This window comes from Gorilla gorilla, chromosome 5 (assembly GCF_029281585.2).
Source record: "Gorilla gorilla gorilla isolate KB3781 chromosome 5, NHGRI_mGorGor1-v2.1_pri, whole genome shotgun sequence".
NCBI classification, from domain to species: Eukaryota; Metazoa; Chordata; class Mammalia; order Primates; family Hominidae; genus Gorilla; species Gorilla gorilla.
Genome location: NC_073229.2, coordinates 87435543 through 87456179, shown reverse-complemented (window position 1 = coordinate 87456179; position 20637 = coordinate 87435543). Strand labels below are relative to the sequence as shown.

The following is a 20637-nucleotide window of genomic DNA, read 5'->3' as shown; positions in this document are numbered from 1 at the left end:
CACTAGAGACTAGTGTTTTACAAATTTGAATTTGAAAGCCCCTTAACCACAGTTAAAATCCACTTAGCAAAAAGTATTTTGAAGTTAGATTTTATATTTCTATGGTCTATGTACAATGATATATTATAAATTTCAGTAAAACCTGTGAACATATTTTCTTACATTGCAAGTTCTCTAATCTCTAATAAATCTCTCTATAAAAAAGCAGTATGTGAGCACTGAAAACTAAAGAACAGAAAGCTGGGTTCTTCATAGTTCTTTTGTCTTTCTATGAGACAGCATTTTTTCATCATTCTTCTCCAACTAAAGCATTACCATAACATAATGAAAAATGTACTCTGCTGTGCTAAGAAACGAAGTATCAGATCATATAGAAATAGATTTAATAATATCAAATAATTCCTAAAGGTTTACTATGTGCCTGGCACCATACAAATCACTTTACGGGTATTAACTTGTTACTTCTCCTAACAACTCTGGATTTTATTCTCCTATTACAAAGAAGCACAGAAAGGTTGAATATTAGAAGCATATTTCCAAAGCCTATATACTTTTCCATGGATACGATGACAAAGGGTTGTAACTTTAGCATGCTATCTACATGTTGCCTCTGCTACGTTTACTTTTCACTGAAGAATATTTAAGCAGATAATTTGTTTTAATTAATTCATGTGTACTCTATTTTATTATTATAAACATAATTAGTCTTCTTTGTTCTAAAGTTATTTATACATGAGAATTTTCCCAGACTTTGTTTTGAAATAATTTCTTGGCCAATTATCTATTTGCATTTGTATATGGCAGTGTCTTATAAATAATAAATAATGAATACTCATCTGTTTAATTTCATTTTAACAATAGTCTATTACAACAAAGTAAACTAGGTGTCCCATAGTGCCAACCACAATAGCACATTGTAAACAATTACATCTCTTTTTGATTTTATGAGCACTTTCCAGGTAAAAGGAGAGAATCTGCCAGTGAGCACGCAATTGTATGATTGTTATATCTGGGGTGATTCTGAAGTCCAAGTTTGTCTGAGCCAAGCAATTATACTTGCTATTATATTTGCTTGACTTCCTACCTCTAGCTTAGAATTTGGCCAAATTAAGGGTGTTTGAAAATTCTTCTGGTGAATTTATTAATATTGAATTATCAGAAGAGATTATTTTTTTAAATTGTATTACCTAAAAATCTTCCATTCTTTTTTGAAAATAGGTCAAAACAACTTAACAGTTTCATGTATTTAAAACCAAATTTAATCAAGTATGAACTATACAAATAATTGGGTTGAACTTACAGATAACATGGGTAATTAAATGTAGAAAATCTCATGTTGCCATCCAGTGGTTTCAGACATTTTGTTCAACTGGGATCTGGGTTCATATATGACATTAGATTTAAGTTCTGTAAAATTTATTCTACAAAAACAAAGGTATGACTAATTGGTCAAATCCCTTGAGGCCTAGAACTACTTTTATATTTCTATTGGTTTTGACTTCTAGCACTCACACATACTAAATACTCAAATAATATGTATTGATATAAATTTAAAAATATTATGCTGTAGGTACACCTTTACAATCTAGTACAGAGGCATATTGTACAGTTTAAAAAATAATATATGTAAATACTCACTAGAAAGTACACATAAAAATTATAAAACTGTGAAATTATTGATAGTATCCCACATTTAATATATCCTTATAGTTTTAAAATAAATGAAAAAAGATAAGGATTAATATCAGTTTTTTATCTTCTTTTAGTTCTAAAATATTTATATTGACACTTCACTGATAATTTTGTTAGGACATAAACAATATTTTAATATACATTTTAAATGGATATTAATTCCCAATTATGCTTATTTTATTGTTGCTTTACTAAGGAAATGACCTAAATAGATTAGATATGGTTTTACTTTTCTATGGCATTATATTTCTGAAAAGTGCGTATATCATTACCATTTTTCAGCTGTTTTTTGTTTCTTTCTCTTTTTGCTCTCTCTGTATGATTTCAGGTTAAGAATAATGTATAAGCAGTTTGTACATTAACAAACATTTTGGCAATGATAAACTGTCATATAAAGTGGTGGCTGTAATAAGATTCTCTCTTTCTAAGATTTTCTTCAAAAATGTTATGTCTGCTTAGCATGAAAAAGTACTCCAAACTGTCTCTCTTGATTAAGTGCCAATAAATCTCTATAGATCAGTTTACACACAAATGCTAAATGATTTTTTTAATGAGCCAATGTTTAGAAAACCTTATCTTTGCATTCCTCTTTACTTGTACTATAATGATGGAGTATGAGGAAGAAAGCTTAGACCAATATTCTGAAATTCTGAACTGGAATAATTATCCTAGCTATGTCATTTATTATAGTGACCTGTATTTTCTAGTGTATTAACTGTAAAAAATAATAAATTAGTGTAAATTGTAACAGAATGGCTGTAGGCTCTTTGCAGGAGAAGATTCCACTTCTAGGAATATGGTCACCTCCTTCCCTAGTTATCTCTCTTAAAAGCCTTCCAACGTTCATTAAGCCTGGATGATTTATGTGACGGCAGCCACAGACTGAATTAGATGACCCTTTAGGGTTCCTTGGGGATTCATGACTCTATATTATTCTACGTTGACTTTTGGTGTATTCCAGAATTGATCATGTGGAACACATGGATAGTTTTCCTTAGAAACAGATCCAGGGATAGCTTCTGATTGAAGTTTATATTTTTAACATACAGACCGCATGCCTGCTGCTCTGCCAAAGTGCAAGCAATTAATCAACTGTAATAATTGTGCCTCTGTCTACTTAGCAGTAAATATGTTAAATCAATAGTTTGACAATGAGTTATATACACCATGATGATTGTAAAACTAACAAAATGCTACCTCTTTAAAAATAACCTATTATTCAAAATCCCTTGAATTCTTCTGGATTTTGTTAGTGCATCATAGCTGTTGATCTCTTGTTATCTGACAGATACTCTGGAGCGAGTTGTAAGACAATGCAAGATACTGCGAGATACTTCGTTTCTCACAGAGGATATTTTTTATAACTAAAATATTATGGAATTGATTGTGATATGTCATTTCGCAAAGCCACAGAAATAACTGTATTCTCGCTTTACTTTGAGCCAATTTAAGCATAACTTTCCATGTCACAAAACAGTCTAAGTTCCAGGAATTAACTATTTAAACTTTTTATTTCTAATATTACAAACCCTGTAATCACAGAATTTTGAGATTCTCTGTAACTAGGTTTAATCACATTTGATTACAACAAAAGTTTACAGTGGAAAAACAATACTTTTTAAATAGCTATTACTTCTTTAAAACCAGCATATAATTTCCTTTGTCTATTTTCTCTTGGGTTCTTTCTGAGTCTGCTATTATCTTTAAATATAAATCCTCAGTATTTATATAATTATAATATAGAAATATGAATATTTGTTGACTAATAAATTAATGAATAGTAAGCATTGGCAGTAGTCTACTTCAATAACCCTTAGGCCCAATAATTAATACATATTTGCCTTTGGATTCATTATATGAAATTCAGTCCATCTGAAGTGCTTTATTTTGGAGGAATTTACTAATAGCATCCTCAACTGAGTATATGACATGCTTCATTTGGTGGTTAGCAATCTTGGGGCTCAGAACTAATCTTCTATAATCATTGAGAGGATTTTCTAAGTGAAATGATTATAGAAAACTAGGAAATGTTCTCTGGATTTCTGCTAGAGCCTAGTAATCAGGACATTGAGTGGGTGTTAGGTTTGGAAAGGGAAAAGACACACTGAAGGGTGATTTTTTCACCACCTCGGTTTGGATCAATGAATAGTTAAACGAGGAGTTGATGCCTATTGAGCAAAAACATAAATAAATACATAGTCAGTCCACTGCCACATACTGCCTATGGAAACTTCTCTTAACATCCTTAGATTTCTTTCAGTTGGAGAATTATCCTCAATGCAGTCTTAAACTGAAGCTTCTGTTGTTTTTCAAGTTTTAGCCTCCTAATGGCTTAGAGAAAACCCAATCTTCTGTCATGGGCTACTAAATACATCGTCTTTTCTTAATCCTAAAGGGTTCTCTAACATTTCCCTGTTCTTCTCTTCCTTCCTACAGGCCAATTCAGCAAGTGCTTAGCAATTTAACCTGCTCCTTAAGCTGGACCCTTATTTCTAACACAGTACAGGCAGCACTTTCTTTCCTTGGTCTCAACCCTTTCTTTTGTTTTTTGGGGGCCACTTTGTGGCCCAAATATTTGTTTTTTCTTTCATATTCCTAAATCAGTAAGCTCTGAGTCTGACACAAGCATCTACTGTTCAATCAAGTATTTATTCCCTTCACATTTTTGTTTGAAAATCATATCTAGTGGATACCTCTTATTAGAATAGCATTTAACTCAGGCCAGGCCTTGGCTTGTCCTGCCTGGCTCTCTTTCCTTTCCTCAGAGCCCTAATTCCATAAATGTCCTTGAAGATGTGTTGTATTTCTTACCTTTGATATCTTTGCAACTCATTTACTCTTTGGAGAGTTTTATGGCCCTTAATCCTGAGGACAAGTCCCATGAATTTTCCTCGGTCCTAAGTACCCAGTGGAATTTGGGGTACTTAATATAACACTGCCTTGGTCTAAGCACAGATGATTTAAAAGTAAATCTTAACTAGAACGTCCACAGGAATAATTCATCTTATAATTTAAAGTAACAAATGTTATGCTACTCACAAATGCTTAATGCCAGTATGGATACCATCCTTTTCCTATATCATATGTTAGCCTCAGCCATGACTGTGTAAGAAAAACCTAAGTAGTTCAATGTCAAGCCATAGCTGCCTATACCTAAGGCCAACAAAGCCAGTTAAAGCGTTGGAGTGGGCCCTTCATTCCAACTTGCAAGCCCATGATTGTGCTTTCTGACATGCATGAGCAGCATTTTTACTAAAGCTTGCAACAGCTACTTTTTTTTTTTTTTTGCTCTTATGCCCTTTGCTGAGGTGCAGTCTCTGCAGAACCCCATAACTTTGCTGAATCAACATAATCTGACTTTGTTTAGTAGGCTTGTACACAGCCAGTATTGGGTGAAGGCATTCATGGTCTGACTGAAATTAGAGGCAATGTCTTTTGCTTAAAGTAGGTAAGGCCTTCATGCCACTCCCTTAAGATACACAGGAAGGTGGCCTATTTACAAACAGGAACACCATAAACTGATGTGTCCTAACATGCTGAAAATCCTGTGTGATTTTCACTCAAAGTCTAAAGACACATTTAAAAAGTCAATTGAAGAACATCTAATTGCTCAATTTAGCCTCTACCGACTGCCAAGATCAAAGTTATTTTCCCCATATTAAAACTTAATGCCCACCTACAAAAGGGTTGCAAACACTAGCTGAGTTCGTAAAAAGCCTCTGCAAAATTGCAACCTATGTCTATGTGTCATGAATAAGACAATACATGTTAGAATTTTAGAAAGCACACAATAAACAGCACCTCTCTTCCCTATTAAAGTCTGAAATAAAATAAATCATAGATAAGTAGTGATTTATGGCTTAGAAATATGAGAGATCAAAATATCACCTTTATTATTAATGAAGCTAACACTAGAATGTAGCTTGCATCTGAGGACAAGTGACTTGCTAAATATCTATTCAGGGAATCAGACTTACCTGGTTATTGGCACTAGATTGGGGCAGGCTTCCCTATTCAGAAACAGAGCCTGCCTCTTCAAAACTATGAAGAAGCAGAGAGTAATTTAATTCCTGGGGGTCACCAGAGAGAAGGAGGTAGGAAAAGGAGGTGTATTCTAATTCTGAAATTACAAATCAGTTAAATAATTTCCTCTTCCCTAGTGAGAAGTGAGAGAGAAGCTTGAGCTAAGGAAGAATTTAAAAGAACTCCTTTCACATGAAAGAAGCCACTGATGTTGGGAATGTAGAATTCTTCAGCACCTCCAACGTTTCCCAGTTTTTAATACTCTTGACCTGATATCCTCAGCCACATTTTTGTTTAACCATAGGGTTTAAGTGTTTTACTCCTTGAAGGGGAGACAGCAGGGAAGTCTTACCTTCATTTCATAGAACTTTGCACATACTTTTTGGTAAGTAAAATTTTATTGGAACATGGTTATGCCTATTTATTATATTTACATATTGTCCATGGCTTTTCACACTATAGAGGTAGAGCTTAATATTTGTGTTAGAACCCCATAACCCACAAAGCCTGAAATATTTACTATCTGGCCCTTTGCAGAAAAAAAATTGTTATTCTCTGTCCTAGACACAGGAAACATAACTTGATCATATTCAGGTCAGCTCTAGTGGCCAACAGAGTAAATCTTGATAAATTTGTTGATAGAATAGTTCAGTGATCCCACTCATTGTTTAATAAAGGAGGTCAGTGGACGCTGCCACTGCTATGGCTTTTATTTCTAATTTGGAACCTATGAAAACACTTTATCTGAGGAAGTAGCAAGAAGTTCATTGAGGAGGTAACATAGAAAAAATATACTTAGTCATCTGCAGGTAAAAAAATTGTTAGCTACTGTTTGCAACACTTTTTGTAAGATGTTAGTTCCCACCAGATGCAAATTGTAAGCAAAAAGAATTTTTCTTAAATCTTTTGTGCTAAAATACAATTTCTGTGTTGTCATATCAATAATAAGACAATGATAACAATATCAACAACCATAATACAATAATCGTTCTACATTACACTGATAAAACATTTGCTATATGTCATACAACATTGTAAGCTATTTACTGTATTCATTCTTTCTTCAAAAATCTGTGAGATAGAAACTATGTCCATTAAACTGATGAGTAAACTGAGGCACATAGAACTTAAGTACTTTTGTCATATCAATAAAAATGGCAGGGCCATATTTGAAAAAAATAAGCTGTCTTCTTAAAAAGTAAATCCCTGGCTAACTTATACATACATAGGCAAAGTATTTTGGAATGAATCATATATGGTGGCCGATGCTACCTAATTATAAATAAACTGATATATGGATAATGGACATTTGAGTGCCCAACATCCATTCCCCAGTGGCTGCATAAGCCAAAATATTGACCCTATTCCCCTTGTAACTGAGTGGATCAGGAACGGACAGGCTAAGTTACCTTAGACCAATGAAGTAGAAAAAGCCCCATTGCTAGTACCTTCTAAGAAAAAAAGCAATTTATTTTTTGTTTCATTGAGTAAGAGCTAAAAAATATAATTCTGATTGTTTCTAGCAGTCACTGATTGAGTTAACCTCAGGATAAATGTGCTATGGAAAGAGACTTGGTAACATTAGAATAGGGCTGAGTTAACCAAACCTGAGCTCACCTTACCTCCGTTGTCCCAGGTGAATATATGCATTAACTTACTTTTAACATGCTGTTTGAGTTTCTTTTTTGGTATTAGCAGCTGAAATGTCCTGACTAATAAAACATTAAATCAGACTTAAATCCTTAAATATAGAGAACAGATATTAAGCACTTTGTCTAACTTTTATTACTTTGCACAAAGTAGGTATCTTAAAATAGCTTGGAATTTTGAGCTCATACACTGAAGATACACTGGAATGAACACTTGGCTTGAGTAGATCTGGGTTCTTATTTTGATCTTCTATGTAACACCGAGATTCTTTGATCACATTAATTCAGGCCTCTCAGGCTGTTTTCTCTTTGAAGATGAGAAATTTAAATATGTTCTCTGCGTTTGTTTCAGGACTAACATTCTATGACATGAATTCGAGCTGAATTTATACTAAATTTCATATTAATCTCTAAAAGAGGTTTTCTTTAAGTATGTATATATATGTGTGTGTGTGTGCATGTGTGAGAAAGCAAAAATAATTTTTTTTGCTTTGAATTTCAGAGAAATTCCAAATGATCACCTTTCTTCAATTAATAGAGGCTTTTTGAAAAAGAAAAAAAATTCTGTATTTTTTTCACTCTGCAACAGAGTTAACTGTATCACCTTGGATACACCCAGAGATATTCTGGGAAGAGTTTGTACTATTTTATCATTCTGAAAATGCTTTTTCTATGCTCTCTAATTATATATATACACACACCATACACATAAGAGATGTATATATACAAACACATATGATTATATGTAATCATATATATATATCATATATATGATTTTTTGGCTGTTTGCATTCTGAATAAAGAGAAAGCTGTGAGTTTTCAGTGGCTTTTTATAATAATGACAAAAATAAACAGCACATTAAATACATTCAGAACCAAAATAAGTCATATTTAAGGAAAACTGTTCACCTGAAATATTGGACTTTTCCAAAAACTATAATTGTGAAAAGAATAAAGGATAATAGACATCAAGGTTATTTGTGAAAATGTGGTATATTCTGACTTTAATTTGAATCAATACCTGAAAAAAAAGTCTTGGAAAATCTGATGACAATAATCAGTGTAACTACAACACAACTTGAATGAATACATATTTTTTTGTTTAACCTGATGTCCAGCAAATTAAAATTTATGTTGTAGCTTATAGTTGGGAATTTATGCAACAGCAGTAGAATAAGTGCCAGCCAAATTAACAAGTTGATTGTGTAAGCGACAAACCTCATTTTAGCTAAACTGCGTTTGACAAATTACATGACATTCTGCCTGGTAAATTTGAGATTTATAACGTTTACTGCTATCAACAATAATGAAACAGCAGAGAATTTCAATATCTGACATTTAATCTGCACATTTTAGTTTGCTTCTTACTAATCAATGCTTAATTCTGGAATATATTTTATGTTTTGTTACCCCTTCGGCTGCAAACTTTCATGTAGTCTTATCAACGTTAGCTGAACTCTAACATCGCATAAAGATTATCTTTTTCTTCACTCTTCCCATTTTTAAGGATGAGAATTACTGTGGGGAAAATATATTTTAAAGTTTACAAGAATATCCACAATTAAATTGTTTGCAAGTTGAGATAAAATTTGGTAGCGCATCTTTTAAATCATATTAGCTATCCATTGGTATGACTGACATATGGTAATAGAGTTGTTTAATGACAAATTTAAAGATAAAGAATTGATATTTACTATAACTCCTGGATGGTGTACATATGAATGGTTCACACCCATAAGAAATAAAATTTCCAGCTTCCATGTATAAGATATCAGACTTCAAAAAATCTTCAATGAGTATTACATGAGTTACTAGTGGTATTTAGTAGACCACTACAATTGGAGAGAGTGAATGAAATAACATTTTTATATAGGGTTAGAACAATTACTGCTCGCTTGAAAAAGCTTGCCCATGATTTCTGCATGTGTATATGTGAGGCATAGCAATGGACTCATGAGACTGATTTTCACACCAATCTGAATGCTCATTTGGAATGCTGCATTTCAAACTCCCACTTTGGTGACAACAGACTTGCTCTATTTTTATTGTTGTTGCTCCAATATTTTCAGAACTCTCTAAGGCTCTCAACAGTCAGTTCATTCACTTTGTGCAATGTAAGAAAATGAAAAAAATAAACTTTATTGTATTATGCCATGCAGATTTGGGTGTTTTTTGCTACTCCAGTTTAACCTAGCCTATCCTGATAAATTCAGCATCTACAGAAATAATTCAGTATCTAATAGCATGTCAGTACAGCTGTTTAAAAGTGTTGAGAGGTAGTTTAATCTTCTGGTTTAAAATGCTTTAAATTATCTCTAAATATAGGAATAGTACTGTAGACTAAGGCAAGGTTAAACTTCAGGAACAAAAAAAGTGGCCTCATATTTGGAGAAAAAAGGATTTAAAACAAACAGCCAAGCATTTATAGTTCAGGGAATGATGCATTGCCCAGTGTGACAGACAAGAGTAAATTGTCCAGTGCAGTTGGCATTTACAGTAAGAGATTGGTGGGAGTTGGTAATAATGGGCAGTAATATAAAGTAAATGGCAAAATTAGAAAGTGACATTCTTTGATGTTCTACATTGCTTTAATTTTGAAAGATTTTTTTTCAAACCACATATTTTTAAACATGAAACACATGTTTCCTTTAGAAGCAATATCTCAGTAGAGTAGTGTTTCTCAGCTGGCTCATTGGCCCCTATTTATCTTGTAACATTTCCAAAACACTTATGAATAATACCATGGTTTACCATCATTTCTAGTGAAAAGTATGGATAAATTATAAGCAGAGGATTGGAGATACATCTCCTTTGACACAACAGCAGTGAATAAAAGGGCGGCCGTGGGTCAGGAGGTGATCAGCAATGGGCCATGTGGAAAGAAAAGGAAGCATACTTCCAACTCCATTTATACATCAGACATCAGACAGGATGAGGCAGAGGGCAAATTATTTACTGACCACAGCACAAAACATGAGTTTGAAGTGAGTATATCAAAAGCTGTCTTCTAATTATAAAATTATATAAAGTTAAGGCTTCCAAAATAAATAACACTACAAGGTGATGGGGAGGGGATTTTAAATAAAATATGAGTTATGTCCCTATGCTCAAGTAGCTTATTCTCCAACAGGTTAAACAGTACATATGTATTGGTATTAGCAAAATAAAGGATGCAAGTGCAGCATTAAATCTGTAGGTGGTGGAAAGAGAAGAAAACATTATTTTTCATCGAAGAATCAAAAACAAAGTCACTGAAGAGAAATGATGTGTAGAACCCTTGAAGGGAAAGCATAATTCACATTGAAAAACTGTGGGGGCTGGTGTGAGGGCCTTGGTGAGTCATTGGTTGGGGACTTTCTTGAAAATTGGTTGAAAATGACAGGGAAGATAATCTTCTTTCTTTTTGTCATATTAGAGAATCATATTCCTACATTCCACTAAATGAATTCCTATGTATTTTATAATAGTAAAATATGGCTACTTGGTAGATGTAACATGTGCATTTCATAAAACTATAACCTCCCTAAACAACATCAAGTCGATGAGAAACTGAATGGTGTCATTTGCACAGTATTATGTAAGATGTTTGGGCTAATTAATTTTTAGCTTGAGGTATACTTTTTATTGACAAATCAGAAAATTTATACAAGTGTTAGGAAATATGCTTGTGTGTTCCCTTATGACATATTTAAATATCTTTGAAGGAAATAAATTATTTTAAATTGACATTGGCTTGTATCACTTTGGCAATAATAATGAATATAGAGCCAAATGACTAACATAATTGGCCCTTCTGAGATGAAAAGAGCAGTGGGGAACCAGAAAAATTCAAAATGATCACCTTTCTTCAATTAATAGAGGCTTTTTGAAAAAGAAAAAAATATTTTCTATATTTTTTTCACTCTGCAACAGAGTTAACTGTATCACCTTGGATATACCCAGAGATCTTCTGGGGAGAGTTTGTACTATTTTATCATTCTGAAAGTGCTTTTTCTATGCTCTCTAAATCTGGAAGTGGAGAAACAGGTACCTTACTTCAAAAAATAATGTTAATACATCACTTCTTTTTATGTTATTTATTCACATGTTAATGTAGCAGACCTTCAGGGAGCATCTGAAATGTGACTCATGCTATAGAAGCATGCAATATAAAGACAGACATGCGAATAGTTAACTACAAGTAAAGGCACCAGGGACAGGAGGGCAGCATGCACAGATGGCAGTGAGGAGGAATTAACTATTGGTGTCCAGGATTGCTAATTAAAAGCTCCCTGGGCTGAATAGCCTAATGATTTTCTTTTTTAAAAAATAGAAAAGTCAGAACAAACCTGGGAACAGTGGCTTACACCTGTAATCCTGGCACTTTGGGAGGCCAAGGCAGGAAGATCTCTTGAGGCCAGTAGTTTCAGACCAGCTTAGACAACATAGCAAGACCCGGTTTCTACAAAAGTTATTTCAAAAAAATAACTGAGCATGCTGGCATGTACCTGTAGCCTTAGCTACTTGGGAGGCTGAGGTGGGAAGATAGCTTGAGCCCAGGAGTTTGAGGTTACAGTGAGCTGTGAACATGCTACTGCACTCCAGCCCCTGGGCAATGGAGAGCTTGTCTCTTAAAAAAAATCACAACGGTAATGTTTTAATACAACAATCATACAAATTAAATGATGTTTTTTATTCCTTTTACCATTTTAAAAAAGAGGAAGTTAAGGCTTTGGGTGTTTAAGTGACTTTTTTAATAGAGCAAGAATTGGGCCGAGGACACAATCATGATGATATTTACCTGATATGAAGTGTTTACTATGTGCCAGGAACTGTGTTAAGTATTTGGTATTTTTTCTTTTCATTTACTATTCAGAGCAAACTATGAAGTAGAATCTATTTGTGGAGTATAATGTGAGGCAGAAATACAGTGTATGATACCACATGAGAAAACTTGTCAAATTAAGGAGAGACATTGGGAAAGAGTTATAAGAACTTGTGAACACAAAAATATCTTTGGTAATTCAAACTTGATAGTATTCTGCTGACTTAATTATAATGTAAAATAAAACAGAAAGAGATTTGTAAATTTATATTTTCTCACCTATATTTCCCATTGGCCATTGCCTCATGGCCAAGAGACCCAGGAGAATCAGCTCAGCTTCAAAGAAAATGTGGCTGTCCATTTTCCTGAATGATGTGTTTCCTCTCCTTTACTGTAGCCAAAAAGAGGAACATAAGTGAAAAGTACAACTGAAACAACACAAATGCTATATCATTTGGTAGTTGAGGAAAACTGAAGTTTCAGTAAATTACCCAAAGCCTCTCAGGTTAGCAAATTGAACCTAGGCTTTCTGACTACAAAGATTGTTTAACAAATATACTGTATTGTTCTTCTTGAATACTAACCATGCTACATCTTAACAAAGACCTTCTTCTGATGCAGGTTTGTGAAACAGTCTACTGTACATGAAAATTTACCATGTCAAATCAATTCTGATGAACTAGTAATTCACCATGGCCATCAATATTAATAGCAGGAAGTGAAAAGTTATGATCTTTGGTGCCTGTCATTTCGAGTATGCAAATTTATAATTAATAAGCTTCTGGGATGCCAAAAGGACTGAAGAGTTGTTTTTAAAATGTTCTTTCATATTCATTCTATAATTCTAAGCAATAATCTTTATGAACAAAGAAAAATAAATAAAGGTTGAGTTTATGCTACTAGAAAATATATGTGCTATTTCCTAGTCACCCTGTTTCTGGAACAGGGAAATAACCCCCCATGGTATCACATATGTGTAATTTCATTATACTTTAATAATAGGAAAATATCATTGAAGATTTATGCTAGCCTTAGTTGAACAAGTTATAAATTTATATATAGAAGTCACTGAAACATCTGTGCCTGATAATGAACAAAAATAAGTTTATTATAGCTCACTACAGTGGATAAAAAACACCACATTGACAGAATATAAGCAATGTCACAGAGGAGAAAGTTAGAAATAAATTTACCGGGCTCTGGAGGGAAGGTTTAAATGATCAAAGAAGAGGGCCTTTTAGGTTGGGGAACTAAAAATGGACAAAAAATGGGGATGTAAGAATTTATAATTAATGAGCATAATTAAGGTTGTCGATAAGTAAACTCATTTTGACCAGTTGAGCAAATAATTGTTTCTTGATAAGAATATCTTGAAACAAAAGGTGAAGTTATTTATTGGTTTAGTCTTATTTTTCCAGGACAAAATTTTTGTGAAACCAATAACTAAGTCATGTTCCCATAGGCGGTCTACAGTCTTATCTAAAATCATGTTGACGACAGATGACACTGTGTGAGACCCATTCTGGCTGGTGATCCGTGAGTCCCAAAGTGGGAGTCACAGAGATCTTCTTTGCTTCTAGTTGTGCCCATTTGTAGCACTGATTACATAATTAATGGCTTCTATCATTCTAACATCTATCAAAAGGTAATGGAAACACATTTTTAATTTGGAAATAGACACACGGTCTTTTATTTACCGTTTTTGTTGAAATTTAACTGACATAATTGTATTTATCATTTACTAATATTTACTTTGTAAGTGGCATTAAGATTTCCATGTTGTTGCTGTAATCATAAAATCCAGAAAGGTCATATTAGCAAATTTTTCATTCATTAGTCTTTAAGTGTGTCAGTTGGTACTGACTGCAGACTGACTTATGAATACCAATTACCATTATTTCTATTTATTCGTATTAAAGTATTTACTTGTAATAATATTTTGTGTGCTACATCATTGAGTAAATATTTCACATTAAGATAAATGCTGTAACATTAGTATGCCACTAAATTTGCTATACTCTTTAACCTAATAAAGAACACCGCATGATTGTTACTGATTAAACTTAGACTTTTATATTTCAACTCATAATGTTACCAAATACATAAAGTTAAAGAAAGCAAATATCCCCAGAGTTTTATAAAATTACACATGTATCTTCCTCTTTTATTTCAGTAACTTCTCATTTTCTTCTAAATCTTCACTGGTTGCCTAATGAGTATAAGTTGACTAATAAATGCTGGATAGTAACTATCATAAACATATTTTTTCATCAAAATAAATGAAAGATCAAAGCTAAAAATTAGTAATTTCTTGTGGCAAAATTGCAGGCTAAATATTACAATTTTAACTCACTTTAGTTTGTAAAAGTACAGTCTTTCATGGGATAACAAAGTGTTTTTAGTTGAATCTCCTCACAAAGGTATGCTTTACAACTAAGGAATAGTATGTGTGGGATTATTAAAGGATGTCATTACAGTGATTTTTAGCTGCTTCTACCCCTAACTTCTTTGTATTATGTCTCATCTAAGTGCACCTAAGTATTATTTTTTATGAATAAGTGTCAGGGTGTAAATTGGTATTTGATAAATACTTTCTCTCTATTTTTGATGTACCTGTATCATATTTAAATTCCTTCTATTGAGGTAATACATCATTTTTCTAAATTTTATAGGTGAAATATTTACATGGTTTCTCAAGCTCCTCATTAAATTGATGAGCAAACAGACTTAAAGTTATATTTTGTGTTTCTCAGAAAAGTAAAACCTGAGTTTGATATTCTGAAGGTGGCCAAATATGTATCTTTCAAGTCAAAATGAGGGGGAAACAGTTGGTTTTATAAACACCCCAAATCTATTAACCAAATTTGATTGTGTGTTTTTCTTCTGATCTCCATTCTTATCACCACACTTCTCCCATGTTGACTTCTGAAATAAATCAATCTGTAATGGGCCACGTGAAGAACAGTCTCAAATAACTGGGAGAACTGACCCATAGAGGCTCCTTCTCACCTCTATCAAACAAAATGATAAAAATGGCAGTGACAGCAGCAGGACCATATTTACTTGGCCTGCATTAGCAAGATCACCAGATGTGAAGGCTTATGGACACCTAGAATCTTGCAGCTGTATTTGACTTGTATTTTAATTTGGTCTTTCCATTTCCTTTTATAGTACATTTTTGTGTAGTAATCCACAGTACATTTCCAGAATTACTATAAAGCAAACAGGAAATCTCTGATATTGTAATACATGTACACAATGTGTAATGATCAAATGAAGGTATTTAAGATATCTATCACCTCAAATTTTTTTGTGTGTTGGGAACATTTCAGTTTTTGCTTCTAGCTCTTATGAAATATAAAATAAGTTGTTAACTACAGTCACCCTACCGTGCTATTGAAGACTAGAACTTATGTCTTCTATCTCATTATATGTTTGTACATATTAGCCAACTCTCTTCATCTCCCCCATCAAAGAGTGTGATGCTTCCAGCTTTGTTCTTTTTGCTCAATATTGCTTTGGTTATTTGGAGTATTGTGATTCCATACAAATTCTAGCATTGCTATATTCTAGTTCTGTGAAGAATGTCATTGGTATTGTGATACAGATTGCATTGACTTTGTAGATTGCTTTTAGAAGTGTGTTCATTTAAAAAATATTAATTCTTCTGATCCATGAGCATTGAGTATCCTTTCATTTGCTTGTGGCCCCTTCAATTTATTTCATCAGTGTTTTGTTGTTTCCCTTATGGAGGTCTTTTAACTCCTTTGTTAAATTTATTCCTAGGTATTTTTGTAGTTATTGTGAATAGGATTATTTTCTTGATTAATTTTTCAGCTTCTTTGTTGTTAGTATATAGAAACACTATTGATTTTTGTATATTGATTTTGTGTCTGGGCTTTACTGAATTTTTAGAATCAATTCTAAGTGTCTTTTGGCCTAGTCTTTAGGCTTTTCTCTATATAGGATTATATCACCTGCAAACAGAGACAATTTGACTTCCTCTTTTCTAATCTTGATGGCTTTTATTTTTCGTTCTTGTCTAATTGCTCTACCTAAAATTCCAATGCTATGTTAAATAAGAGTAACGAATGTGTGCATACTTTTCTTGTGGATATAATATTCTTGACCTGCAGAATTTTTTTCTTTTAGTACTTAAATTTATCCTCCCAGTCTCTCCTATCCTTATGTGACTTGATGCCTTTTTCTCTTTCTGTTTATACAGTTCTCCCTTTGTCTTTGACTTTTGACAGTATGACAATAGTGTCCCTTGGAAGAAGGCTTTTTTGGGTTGAGTCTATTTGGGGATCCTTCAGCTTTTTATGTATGGATGTCTATGTCTCTTGGAAGCCTTGGGAAGTTTTAAGCTATAATTTTGTTAAATAGGTTTTCTATGCCTTTATCCACCTCATCTCCTTCTAAAATTCTCAAAATTCAAATATTTGTTCTCTTTATGGTGTCCCATATGTCCTGTTGGCTTTTTTTATTCTTATGTATTCCTTTTTTTTCTTTGTTTTTGTCAATGTTAGCATAAAAGACTTATCTTCAAGTTTGGAAATTTTTTCTTCTGCTTAAGCTAGTCCAAGTTTATCCAACTTGCAGCCCATGGGCCATATGCAGCCTTGGATGCCTTAGGATGTGGCCCAACAGTAATTCGTAAGCTTTCTTAAAACATTATGAGACTTTTTGCATTTTTTTAGCTCATTAGCTATAGTTAGTGTATTTTATGTGTGGCCCAAGACAATTCTTCTTCTTCCAGTGTAACCCAGGGCAAAAGATTGGACACCCCGATCTAGTCTGTGGTTGAAGATCTTGATTGTATTTTTCATTTTATTCAATGAGTCATTCAATTCTAGAATTTCTATTTAGTTATTTTTAAATAATATCTATTTTGTTTTTTAATTTCTCATTCAGATTATCAACTGTTTTCCTGATTGTTTTTCTATTGTTTATCTGAATTCTGTGTTACCTCACGATTTCTTTAATATCACTATTTATAATTATTTTTCCAGAATTTCCTAGTGTAGGGTCCAGCCCCACAGGGTCCATGGGTTTTCCGCTGTGTGTGGAGACAAGAGAGCATAGAAATAAAGACACAAGACAAAGAGAGAAAAGACAACTGGGCCTGGGGGACCACTACCACCAAGACGCAGAGACCGGTAGTGGCCCCGAATGCCAGGCTGCGCTGATATTTATTGGATCCAAGACAAAGGGGCAGGATAAGGAGTGTGAGCCATCTCCAATGATAGGTAAGGTCATGTGGGTCACGTGTCCACTGGACAGGGGGCCCTTCCCTGCCTGGCAGCCAAGGCAGAGAGAGAGAGGGAGAGAGAGAAACAGCTTACAGCATTATTTTTGCATATCAGAGACTTTTAGTACTTTCACTAATTTTGCTACTGTTATCTAAAAGGCAGAGCCAGGTGTACAGGATGGAACATGAAGGCGGGCTAGGAGCGTGACCACTGAAGCACAGCATCACAGGGAGACGGTTAGGCCTCTGGATAACTGTGGGTGGGCCTGGCCCTCCACAAGAGGTGTAGGAGTAGAGTCTTCTCTAAACTCCCCCAGGGAAAGGGAGACTCCCTTTCCCGGTCCACTAAGTAGCGGGTGTTTTTCCTTGACACTAACGCTATCCCTAGACTACGGTCCGCTTGGCAAGCGGCGTCTTCCCAGAAGCTGGCGTCACCGTTCGACCAAGGAGCCCTCTGGTGGCCCTGTCTGGACATAACAGAAGGCTGGCACTCTTGTCTTCCGGTCACTTCTCATTATGTCCCCTCAGCAACTATCTCTGTATGGCCTGGCTTTTCCTCGGTTATGATTATAGAGCGAGGATTATTATAACATTGGAATAAACAGTAAGTACTACTAACTAATGATTAATTATATTTATAGATAATCATACCTAAGATCTATATCTGGTATAACTATTCTTGTCTTATATTTTATTATACTGGAACAGCTCGTGCCCTCGGTCTCCTGCCTCGGCACCTGGGTGGCTTGCCGCCCACATCCTAGTTTTATTATTAGAGTTGCTTAGCAGATTATTAGAAAAATGCAAATCAAAATCACAATAAGATACCATCTCACACCAGTCAAAATGGCTGTTACCAAAAAGTCAAAAAATAACAGATGCTCGCGAGGTTGCAGAGAAAAAAGAAAACTTATACACTGCTGTTGAGAATGTAAATTATTTGAGCCATTGTGGAAACCAGTTTGGCAATTTCTCAAAGAACTTAAAACACAATTGACCCAGAAATCCCAACATTGGGTATATACCCAAAGAAGTATACATCATCCTACCAAAAAGACACATGCACATGTGTGTTCACTGCAGCACTAGTCACAATAGCAAAGACATAGAATAAATGTAAATGCCCATCAATAGCAGACTGGATAAAGAAAGCATGATATGTATACACCACGGAATACTACACAGCCATGAAAAAATGAGGTAATGTCCTTTACAGCAGCAAAGATGAAATTGGAAGCCATTATTCTAAGCAAACTAACTCGGGAACAGAAAACCAAATACCACATGTTCTCACTTATAAGTGGGAGCTAAACATTGAGTACATTTGGACACAAAGAAAGGAACAGCAGACACCAGGACCTACTTGGAGGTGGAGGGTGGGAGGAGGGTGAGGACCAAAAAATACATATTGGGTAGTATGTTTTATTACCTGTGTGATCAAATAATCTGTACACCAAGTTCCTGTGACATGCAATTCACCTATGCAACAAACTTGCACACGTACCCCTGAACATAAAATAAAAGCTTTAAAAAGGGAGAGAATTATTTTGTTCCTTTGGAGTTGTCATAATATTTTGGTTTCTCATATCTGTGTATCAACGTAAAGACACAAGAAACATGAAACAGTCACTTCTTGCAATTGTTTGGATTGGTGTTCATAAGGAAAGACATTTCCCAAAAATGTATTTATGATGTTGTTCAGGAAAGGTTGATTCTAAATGGACACAGTAATGTAATCTTCATGTGAGTTCTTTAGCTGTAATCAGTGGCAGTGGTGTCAGTTCCTCAGTAGCTTAGGCTGTGTTTATTATTGGAGGCTGTGACAAGGCTTTGTTGGGAACAAGAATGCCAGGCAGTCCAGTCCTTGGACACCTGTAATGATGGCAACAAGCTGGATGTGCTGGTCTTTGGGCCACTGGTGGTGGTGTGGGCAGTGGTATTGATGGGTCTGGGCAGGCTGGTTCTCGGGTCTCCAGACAGCTTGCTTGGGTGCTGGCAGTGGCAGTGGTGGGTTGAGTGCATGAATTAGTCCCTTGACCCCCAAGTAGTATACATGTTGTTAATGGTGGTAGTAGCAGATGCCGGCCAACCCTGAAGCCCCTGAGTGGCACATACAGGTGCCAGCAGTGGCATTAACAGGCTGGACAGGCCAATCCCCAAACCCCTTGAGTGGCATATGCAGATGGGTGCCAGCAGTGGCAGTGGCAAGCTGAGTAGGCTGATCCCTGGATCCCCAAAAGGTGCATGCAGGTGCCAGCTGTGGGTGGGGTGGGCACTCCCTTATTCCTCTGGATGATACTTCCATATACTGGTAGCAGTGTGCAGAGCAGGCCTATGGCTAGGTCCCCAATAATGTATACAAGCAGTAGTGGTGGGAAAGCAGGCTCATTCTCATGTACCCAGAATGTGTGCGTGGATGTCTTCAGTGGTGGTAATAAGTGGGGTGGTCCTTCCCTCAGATTCCTCCAGATGTTGTGCACAGATGCCAGCTGTAGCAGGCAGAGCTGATCAATCTCCAGGCCCTAATTCTTCTTTTTGATCAACTCATTAGAATTTACCATGTTGATGAATATTGCATACTTCCTAGTACACATAAGCAAGAGTTTCTTCAGGATGTAAGCATACAGTTGGACTTGCTGGATCATAGAGGGTAAAAAAATTAAATTTTTCTTAACTATGTCAAATCAGTTTTTCAAATGCCATCATCTATTTCTAGCCCTACTGACATTGTATAACTGTTCTAGCTATTTTAAAATCTTGGAAACACCTGGAATTTTCAGACTGTAAAATTTTTGCTAATAAGATAGTTATTTAAAAAAAATCTTAATCAGAGTAATTACATTCCCTGAATACAATAAATATCAGCATTCCCTGAATACTAATAAATATCAGCATTTTGTCCCATGTTATTAGAAGTTTGCATTTTCTCTTTTGAGAAGAGTTTTTGTAAGACTTTTACACATTTATTTGACTGGATTAATTGCTTTTTTTCTTATTAGACTATTGAAGTTTTAGTTTGTTTGTAGTGAACTTTGGATACCTATCTTCTGTCAGTTATAAGTTATACAAATGTCTTCTCGCTGTTTCTGACTTTTCTTTCCTTTTTATACTTTAGTGTCTTCAGATTAACAGATTTTTTTAGAATTTTAAATTAAATATATTAAATAACACAAATTGTATATATCTATCATGTGCAACATAATATTTTGAAATATCTG

General features: G+C 34.6%; 1 protein-coding gene across 1 annotated transcript in view; it reads left to right on the top strand.

The window, feature by feature from the left end:
* LOC129534467 (protein eyes shut homolog) overlaps positions 1-20637 on the top strand; it is a 154623-nt gene that overhangs the window by 54626 nt on the left and 79360 nt on the right. The window contains exon 3 of the mRNA XM_055391598.2: positions 17808-17958. Within this exon, the coding sequence (XP_055247573.1) occupies positions 17808-17958 (151 nt within the window). The remainder of the gene's footprint in view (positions 1-17807; positions 17959-20637) is intronic.